The sequence below is a fragment of the Brachyhypopomus gauderio genome, chromosome 13 (assembly GCF_052324685.1).
Source record: "Brachyhypopomus gauderio isolate BG-103 chromosome 13, BGAUD_0.2, whole genome shotgun sequence".
NCBI lineage: Eukaryota > Metazoa > Chordata > Actinopteri > Gymnotiformes > Hypopomidae > Brachyhypopomus > Brachyhypopomus gauderio.
In genome coordinates, this window is record NC_135223.1 from 21,479,853 (window position 1) to 21,490,640 (window position 10,788).

The 10,788-nt window shown below is 37.8% G+C and overlaps 1 protein-coding gene across 1 annotated transcript; it reads left to right on the plus strand.

Moving 5' to 3' along the window:
- The first annotated feature begins 337 nt into the window (after positions 1–337).
- oprd1b (opioid receptor, delta 1b) lies at positions 338–8,635 on the plus strand. Its single transcript, XM_076971719.1, has 3 exons — positions 338–687; positions 5,837–6,189; positions 6,463–8,635. The coding sequence occupies exons 1-3, from the start codon at positions 461–463 to the stop codon at positions 6,987–6,989; spliced, it is 1,107 nt and encodes a 368-aa protein (XP_076827834.1). The 5' UTR covers positions 338–460; the 3' UTR covers positions 6,990–8,635.
- Positions 8,636–10,788: the final 2,153 nt, after the last annotated feature.

Consider the following 10,788-nt stretch of genomic DNA (forward strand, 5'->3'; position numbering starts at 1 on the left):
CAGAAAATACACATTTTCTGTGAAATATAAATGAATATTGCATGGAGATATATATATATATATATATATATATATATATATATATATATATATATATATATATATATATATATATATATATATATATATATATATTTCTTTCTTTTCAGAAGATAGAGTCGCACGTGTTACTGTGGTATAACATTGTTTTAGTGAGCAAAAATAGGAGGAGACGCCGGACGTAAAAGGCGTGGAGTATCCTCGTGTGGTACCAGGACCGTTCTTCACGGAGCGCATATAAACCCACCACAGCCTACACACCCCGTTCTGTAGAGAAGCACCTGCTGTTGAACTCGGATGCGTCCACAGACGGCTAGCATTTCCTCAACACCCATCGACAACACTGGAAAAATAAAGTTTTTTCCATACAACAAAAATAATAATAAGTTAATTTTTTTGGAAGAGGAGAAGGTAGCGAACAATGGATCTTTCACCAACAGTATCCGAGAGCGGTTTTGGTGACCTTTATACGGTGATGCCCTATAACAGTAACTTTTCGCTAGAAGCATCAAACAACAAGAGCGAAGTGGAACCACATATGAGTGGAAGCGCTGCTATGATGATCGCCATCTCCATAACTGCGGTTTATTCTCTCATCTGCGTGGTGGGACTGCTTGGAAATGTCCTTGTTATGTATGGTGTTGTCAGGTAAGAAGGGTAGGAATACATTTAGTGACCGCAGTACTTAGTCGTTCAAATGCCTTTGTAAATTGCTTTACAAGGTAAAAGTGGCGTTTCAAGTGCGTCAGTTGTAGAGCGCTGTTTATATGCGTTTAACAAAACGGTCAATGTAAGCTATAGGAATATACTCGTTAGTGTGTACACTACATGATGAGGTCCCAAGCTGCTAGAAACGTCCGTTAACGGCGCTTTTGTCCTTACACACACGCGAACGCACACTACATCGTTTATTAAAGCTTTAATTTGTCCTTAGGGATTTAGATATAAAATTCTTCTCAGAGAAGAATAAAGGCAGGGTGACAACAAGAGAGTGATAGGTGGGATAGGAGAGGATGAGAGAGAGAGAAAGAGAGAGAGTCCCCCATCACAGCATTAAAACACAAGTGATCGTTCTCAAAAAATAAAGAAATAGCCTACAGTAAATGAAAGGATAAGATTGAAAACAGCCCAGTACAAAACAGTGCATGCAGTAATTTAATAATTAAAAGTGTTTTCAATTAATAAAGTTCGTTACTTATTGTAATTGTGTAATGTTAAATATTGATTACTATCATCCATTCTATTATCCATAACCAACTATAAACCTTTCAGACTATTAATTTTTTGTATGTAGCCTTTTGTGTACAGTGATAAGCTATACTGTCATGTCTTCATGTATATTAGGCTGAATGACCCAGTGGTGATCACATTTGCACCTGGAAGGACACTTGACACCCAACACAATTATTTCAAACTTATGTTTTCAAGGCAACATTTTAATAGAGCTCATTTAATACAAAATACCAAAAGGTAAGACAAAAGATTTGCAAAAGAGAAAACTGAATGAATGAGCTTCGCTGAACTTTTCTCAGAAAGAGAAAAAGTATTGCTATTGCAAAGTTAACACTCAAAAAAGACACATGCTACAATTATTTAAACTATGTCTTTACCAAATACAGAATGTTTTTACAGGTGGTATTTACTCTATGCAGAAGTAGAATTTTGCAGATGGAACATTTCAGTATAATTAAACAAATGTAAAAAAAAAATGTAGTTACTGTTATTGCAAAAAAACATGCATGTCTAAGATTCCTCAATTAAAAGATTAAAAAACACTAGATGGTATTATCTAATAAATCTATGGTGCAAACTGCCTGACAAGCATGTGTCAATATCACTCAATATCACTAGTTGAGACACCATTATGAGTCTAAGTGGAGATAGACATTTATTTAATTCATGCTCTGAAAGATAGAGACAAATTGAAAATCAAAGCCCATAAAACGTTTAGGTAGAGTGCTGTTTTCATTATTATAGTCATAGTCTTGCTCTAGTTCTTAATTCTTAAAAATCACTTTCATTTCACGTTAGTGTGATAGAGGCAGGCAGGTGAGTGTAGACGCAGCAGAGGTAGGAAGCCCAGTGGGTCGCTGGCAGTGAATACAGTCAGGGCAGCATGGGATTCTCATAATGAGAAGTCCCGAGGGTGGACATTTGAAGGTTCCACTATTGGGTGTGCACTTTCATCCCTTGTGGTACCTTCATCTCTTGCCTTATGTTGTTCATGGCACAAACCACACATTTTTCACAAAATGTCTGGGAATCATTTGTTTCTTTGTAGATTCTCTCTCTCAGTGGACGTGCACCTAAGATGAAAATTTCAGACCCCTTAAGGATTTCTAAGTGGGAGAACTTGCAAAGTCACAGGCCGTTCAAATACTTATTTTCCTCACTGTACGCATGTTCAAATATATGTTCTGCAATATGAGCACTTTCCCAGCAATTACATTAACTGTTTGTGACTTTGGAATTTTTTGCATGGCCTGAATTCTACTTGCATCCAATGTATTGCCTTATGTTATGGTGTTTAAGCAATTTAATCACATCTCATCTGCAGTGTTCTTAGGACTGCAAGAAAACAATTACTAGTGTACTGCAACAAAACAAAGCCTGTAGACCACTTCTCAACACATCATTATAAATGGTGGGTGACTCCCAATACCCTTGACACAGTACATGAAGAAGTATTATGGCGTTCCCTGAAACTCGAATGCAAACCAAAACTGGGTTTATGGGAATGCTTAAAAAAATGCATTACCCTGATCCACAACAGAGAACAACTTTGAGATTTGAGAGAGGATGGTGTATGGATTCAGAACTTGTGGGACCCTTGCCATGATTGCCCTGTTAACTGACGTCAGGTCCTGCAGAAACCTCCAGTCCTCAGGGTCACTTGCTGCTCTTTACACCTGGAATGATCGGAGATCGCACAGATGACATTTTTGCAGGGAGCAATCATTCCTGCTTTCCTCAGTGCCTTGAACACTGGAGTAATACCTTTCACAGCCTCAGGCTTGAGTTTTTGCGTGACCTGTAGTCAGATTTTGGAATAATCTGCACTGGAGGACAGATTTTTTTTATTAGACCCACATCACATGTGCCTTTTGCCCACAATGTATCAGGAACTTCAAGTTCCTCTTCCCTTATTGTTTCCTTAATAAAGAAGGCCAAGGGATTTGGCAAATGTGTGACCAGCTCCACTCCCCTCTCCACTCTGGGTGGAGCTGAATTCCAAATTCAGGGTTGCACTACAAGTATCAAATTCTGGATGATTTTCAACTTTTTGTGCTTGAGTTTTCACCCAATTTCCTGCCGATCTCACCTGTTTCACCTCATCCTTGCCAATCATCATTCACAGCTTTAGCAAGTGAGACATGTGATCGTCCTTCCATAATGAACAAGTACTTCCTGACCTGCTAAGGTCAACCTCCACTGCACATCTACCTCCTTTCCTAAGCAGCCACTCCAGAATTAGCACTCTAGCATTGTTTAAACTACATTTCCTCAAAACCCTGATCTGACTGTGAAGTGAAGAGCAGAGGCAGACATAAAGTCTGCTTGCATGGGGTCAGTAACTTGCAATGATTTTTCAATGAGCTTTTGACTTATTTTGTCACTCATTGCCACACAGCCACCACTCCTAAACAGAGAGCACATACAAGTACATTTGGGCCACTGATTATAATTGTTCCTAATTTACACATCAGGTCCCTTCCCATTAAATATATTGGCCAGCAATTAGTCACCAAGAATGAAAATTTAACAAATAATAATTTTTGGTCTCACATGAAGTGGGAATTATGCCACTCTCATGCCTGATGCCATGGACGTAATTTTGATTTCAAAAGTGGGGGGGACATGGATTCGTCGCTATTTAAATATTTGGTTTTGACCGTAAAAACTGGGGGGGACCAAAACCGGCTTTTGAAAAAGTGGAGGGGGGCATGTCCTAAAATCTACTCAGAGAAAAAGTAAAATTACCCATCTCAAAATTTACTCGAGTAAAAGTACAAAATTACTTCATTTAAAATGTAATTTGAGTAAAAGTTACTTAGTTGCTTTCAGTTATTTAATGCATGGATGAATCATGAACCAAATTCTGCACAAGTTGTTTTAATCGATTTTGTATTTAAGTGCACATCCACACTTGCAAAAAGATCAGCTGGGCTCAGGAACATACTTCCTCACAGCACAAGGACAGTCACAACCTGTACCATAAAGTGCAAACAATTTTCAGTCCTATTGTCCAACGGACAACACTATGATAAGAATAAAGAAATTTAAATGACAAATTATTCAAAAAACAAAATGCACACAAAATTAAGTGCCCACAAGATGCCACAAATTAAACTAAAATGCAACAGGATTCCACTACTCACAATAAAATGCCCACAGGATCCCACAATTTAAAAGTAAGTGCTCACAGGATCCAACTATTCAAAATACAGTGCCCACCAGATCCCACTATTCACAATAAACTGCCCACAGGTTGCCACAACTCAAAATAAAGTATAAAATGACCACAGGATCCCACATCTCAAAATAAAACAAAATGCGCACAGGAATCCACTATTTAAAACCCTCACAGGATCCAACTATTCAAAATACAGTGCCCACAGGATTCCACTTTTCACAATAAAATGTCCACAGGATCCCACAGAACCTGATAGATAGAAGATTTAAAGATAGAACAATCTCATCCTTTTGGGAAAAAAAGTGCACCAGATTACGACCTGATTATGAGACAATGGAAAGGGCACGCGCAAGGCAAGGCCATGCAATTGGCCTTCAGTTCTGGGACTCGAAGTTTAAATTTCTGCCCACATTTAATTTTTCACCATCAATATTTTTTTACTCAGTAATTTGAGGCCGTTCAAATGTAGTGAAGTAAAACTACTTGGGTCAAAATGTACTCAAGTAAAAGTAAAAATTACGTATTTCAAAAACTTACTCATAAAAAATACTCAATTACAGTAATGTGAGTAAATGTAATTAGTTACTTTCCACCCCTGGTTTGTTGACACTGTGACATTTTGAATCAACATATTTTTTTTAATGTTACATTTACTCAGATTAAACTTTTGATCTGTCATCTATGTTCTATTACGAATAAAATATTGAGATTTGTCATCTCCACATTATTGCATTCAGTTTTTATTCACTATTTGTTTAGTGTCCCAACTTTTTTGGAATACGGTTTGTAGATACACTGCAAATACAAACGCATGAAGATGGTCAAAGTATTAGAATAAAAAATGCATCAAGCTTATCAATAGCATGCATTCTTTCATTGAAGATGATTATACATTCCTTATTAAATTAAACTGAATTCCTTATGAATGTGATTAAACTGAATTCCTTGTGAAATATAATTAAAACTGCATTGCTTATAATATAAGGTAAAATTACATTTTGTATTAAATAACATAATGATGAATTCTGTATGAAATGTAGTGGTCCACTAGCCAAAAACCTTTAGTAGAAGATGGTTCACAAAAAGGTCATTGGCAACATATGGGCTCAAATATATAAAATTGAAATAGGTGTAGCTCAAACAAAGGGTGATTCTGGATACAAGGTTGGTGTTTTAATAAAGTGGTTTGTGAACGAAAATCTGAAATGGAACTGGAGGCTTTTTCATTGGAATTCAGATTCAGATTCACTTCCCTTCATTATTTTAAAGCTTAATGTTAATGTTTTTTTTTTCTGCAGCCATCGTTTAAAAATTTAAAATAGTATTAAACTATAATTTGCAAAATGTTTTTCTCACAGCAATCATGTCATGGTACTTCAACAGGTATACAAAGATGAAGACGGCAACCAACATTTACATCTTTAACTTGGCTTTGGCGGATGCTTTGTCTACCAGCACGTTGCCGTTCCAGGGTGCCACGTATCTGATGAGTACCTGGCCTTTTGGGGAGCTACTGTGTAAAGTGGTTCTAGCTACTGACTACTACAACATGTTCACCAGCATCTTCACCCTGACGATGATGAGTGTAGACCGCTACGTCGCTGTGTGCCATCCGGTGAGGGCACTTGATTTCCGAACACCCGTCAAAGCAAAGATCATCAATGTCTGCATTTGGATGCTGTCATCTGCGATCGGCATTCCTATCATGGTCATGTCAACGACCATTGAAACAGACGGTAAGTCCTTTCAGAATTTTCTCTGGTAAAGCAATTTTATACCAGCAGTATTGATCTGCCAAAATGTTTGTTAGGCCAGAAGATATGTTGCAATAAGATTAAGTGTTAGAACATTTGGTTTAGGAATTCACATATGGCCTATCTTTAGCTGACTCACCCTTAAAAGTAATCCAATTATCAACAAATCTCACTTTTATTTTCCTATTAGGGCTATGAAAAGTTCAATGTTTAATGTTGCAGACCCATTGCAGAACTTTCCATCTGTCCTCTTAGGTAAAACCATCTGCAAGGTGATATATCCTGACCCGCACTGGTATTATGAAATGGCAACCAAGATTTGTGTCTTCATCTTTGCCTTTGTGGTTCCTGTTCTGGTCATCACAGTCTGCTATGGGCTAATGATCGTGCGTCTGAAAAGCGTTCGTCTGCTCTCTGGCTCCAAAGAGAAGGACAGGAACCTGCGACGTATTACTCGTATGGTGCTGGTGGTGGTGGCAGCCTTCATCATTTGTTGGACACCCATTCATTTATTTATCATTATCAAGATCTTGGTGGAGATAAACCAGAAAAACCCACTTGTCATTGTCAGCTGGCATTTCTGCATTGCTCTGGGGTACTTGAACAGCAGCCTAAACCCACTGCTCTATGCATTCCTTGACGAGAACTTCAAAAGGTGTTTCAGAGAGGTCTGCCTGCCCTTCCGCTCTCAAGGGGAGCAAAAGTTTTCCCAGGCATGTAATGCCACCCGAGAACCCACTTCAGTATGTGGTGCAACAGAGTCCATGAATAAGTCTACATGACTAGATGTGAACCGAGTGCCCCCAGGAGGACAAAGGAGGACCATGCAGGACCAACAGTCTGAGGACACTCAAATCTCAACCACAGAGTTCTGATTCCTCATGCTGAAATACACACCCACAGATGTAAGTCTTACACACCCACAGACACACACACAAACATATAAACACTACATGGCCATAAGTATGTGGTCACCTCTGCTAATTATTGGGTTCAAGCATTTCAGTTATTTCTGACAGATGTCTTACCTCAAGCTCATAACTCGAAGCTTCAAACTCCACAACAGTGAGAGTGGAATGAGTTGTATTGAAATGCTTAGTAACTATAAACATGGCGCTGCCATAGGATACACATGCTGCTCAAAAAAGAACAAAAAATCACACATCGGATCTGAATGAAAAAAAAATTCAATATTAAAATATTGACTGACACAAATTGTGTACTTCATTGATAACAAAATGATGTAACAATTGGGAATAGAAACGAGAATCAAAACCACACTGAAAATCAATGTAAAAAAATGTAATTACAGACTGAACCAATTGTAGAAAATGTCATCATGTCAACTCATAATGTAACTCAGTAGTGTGTATGGACCCCATATGACTGTATGCAGTCCCCCAAAGTCATGCTGGGTGATGTTGCAGGCAGCATAACATTCAACATGGCGTCTACAGACTCTTCTGTCATATCTGCTCAGTGCGAACTGGGGTGCCAGTCCTGGTGTTATCTGTTGATTGCTTGTCAAAACTACACACTGCTGAGCTGTGAGCATAGGTCCCACATGAGGATGTTTGGTCAGAAACATGCCCACTAGAAGCCTGCTGGAGGTCATTATGTTGACTCTACAGTCCAGAGGAATCAGTCAGGAAGGAGAAGTACAGAGTAATTTGTCTGTGGCAACCGCCGGTAAAGCCATTCACTGTCTGGGGACAGTCTTGCTGACACGTTGTCACTTTCAGTTGTACCAAAGCAGGTCTAACTAGCAGGTTGTCACTTATGTTTTCTAAATGTACAGATCATTATCCCTGGAGTTTTATTGACATATACAAGCAGACCAATATTATAACAGAAGGAAAATGAAACTTTACATTACATTTTTTTGTGAAGAGCACTACTAACTTTATCACTGCATCATTAGATCATGCAGTAAGAGCTAATCCCCGACCCTCATGTTTAATGTTTTATTTCAAGTTTTGAATAATGTACAAATAGAATGTAAAATAGATGTTTTAGTGTCCACACCACAGCATCAATTCTCAGTATGTATAAAAGTATTAAATGCAATGTATATCTAGTATTTAAATACTGCAGTATTTATTGAAAATGTGAAATGTATTACATGTATACTAGTAATTAATAGTTGTTCGGTTTCATAGTGTGTATCACAATGTCTGCTATATTTGTATAGTTTTGCTGGTTCCTTAAAATGTGAAAATATGTAGTAATTTTCTGCAGAGATCAAAGAAAAGCATCAATCATTCTCTATAAGTATTTTATACCACCAAAGTGTGCAAGTTGTTTATGCCGGCAGTGTTGCTGTGAGTGCCTTTCCAGGGGATTAGGAGTACATAAGCAAGTGAAACACCTGAACACCTGTATACTTATATTCTGGGACAACATCCTCAACATCCACTACTGGGCATTACACGGAGAACCAGGCACTGTGCTTCATTGTAAAATCATAGGCAATTGCTGCACTGAATTGGTCCAGAGAGACTGAACTGATTCAAAACAATATTATATATATATATATATATATATATATATATATATATATATATATATATATATATATATATATATTCATATGTATTCAGAGGATTTGGCAAGATTGCTAGTCTGGATCATTCAGGTATGTGTTAGTAGCATGTTTGCTGTTCAGCGCTAGGGTCTTGGGTTTGTGTCCATGTCTGTGGGGAGATTACATGTTCCATGGGTTCCTTCTGGGGTTTCAGCCTTCTTCCCATAGTCCAAAACACGGAGGTTAGGTAAATTGGCGATCCTACTAAATTGTCTTGGTTTGTCTCTGCATACCCAGTGGTGGATGTTGTCCTCCTTGTACCTGATTCAGTCCCCCCAAGCACTGATGTTTCTAGCTGAGTGTAAACTGTATGCAACTCACTGTTGCTTCTCACTGGTGTATGACTGAATGTAAAAGTTGTGTGTGTTAATTGCAAACTGACATTGGGTTCCTATATAAACTCATTCATCCATTGACACAAGGAAGAAAGTCATCACCAGTAATCTTGGAGAAGCGATTGTTGCTGCCCATCAAACTGAGAATCCAATTTTAACCCGTGCAATGCTCAGAGAAATTGCAAAAAAGTTTACAGGCCTCAGCACACAATGTTCAAGCTCATGAGTGAATACATATGGCTTGAATGGTTTGCCATTAGAAAGCCTATGTTAAAAGAACACTGCACAATTTAAGCTTGCAAAGTTGCGTCTGAACAAACCACAACACTTCTGAAACAATTTGTTTTAGACAGATGAGGTCCAATTGGAGATGTTTAATTCACATTGCAGCATATATCAGTGCCGAATTGGCCAAAATTAACATGGCTTATAATCACAAACACCTCATACCAACCGTCAAGCCTGGTGGTAGAAAGGTGATGATTTGGGTTCGTTTTATAGCTACAGGACCTACAGGACCTGGTAGTCAGTCAGCTGACCATGAGCTCCTCTGTATCTCAAAGTATTCTAGAGTCAAATGTGAGGCTGTATTATCTGTCTGCTAAAGCAAAATCAGGACATGCAACAGAACACTGTCCAAAGCACACCAGTTTGGAATAAATGTGTTTATTCCAAGAATCCAAAAATAATCCAGCATATGTAGTTTAGATTCCCCAGAAAAATAAGTTTTATTTAGATTCCTATATTAATTAAAGAGAGTAGTAGAGGTTACAATTTCTATTACTGGTCAACTGGTTGTGCGAGCTATTGATTCATGGGGTGTACTTAGGTTTTCACACACAACTTCTGCATTTCAGCCTTTTTGTTAAGGAAATAGTGGAAAGACCACATGGTTTTATGTCCTTATACATAAAATTGTAAAATTCAAATATAGCATAGTTTGTTTTTAAAAACATGTGTTCACATTAAGACCTATCCATGGGCCACTTCAGTTACTGTAATACACCTTTTCATATGGCCATATGTCTGTGAAGCAAATTTTGTAAATATTAAAACGACAGAAGTATCAGAGAGAAAAACGTAAAAAAAAATGGATGCAAGTCAGCTTTCAGTCTATTACAGAAAGTACTTGTATTGTGTGGCAAAATATCCTTGGATATTGACATGTATTTTAATGTGTATTTACTTTCTTATGAAGAATTAAATGATAAAGTGAACCGGAGGGATTTAGGCTTCACTGGGGACCAGTAGTCTTCAGGTGCGTTGGTACACTGCTGCGTGGTCTTATGGTTTTCCTTCTTGTAATGCTCTGCTTTGTGATACTATGTCCAGTAAGCTTCTAGAAGCAACCAGAAAGTTCAGTATATTGCTTCATTCTAACCCTAACTCATTTTTTAAATCTACAACAAAAACTGAAAGTACAAGCGAACTGTAGTTTGTGGCATTTATGATGCTGGCATTTTTGTTCTGATGTGTATTACTACTATGGAAAATGTACATTATCCTTTTACAGACTGTGAGTAAGCTTTTTAAATGGATGTATACTGGCACAAAGGTCAAATGTATCTACATTGTATAAATAAATGTAGGGGCAATCTGAATAAATGAGTGCAAACAGTTTCTGAACAATCCAAGCATGAAAAAAGGAAAAACCTAAAGCCC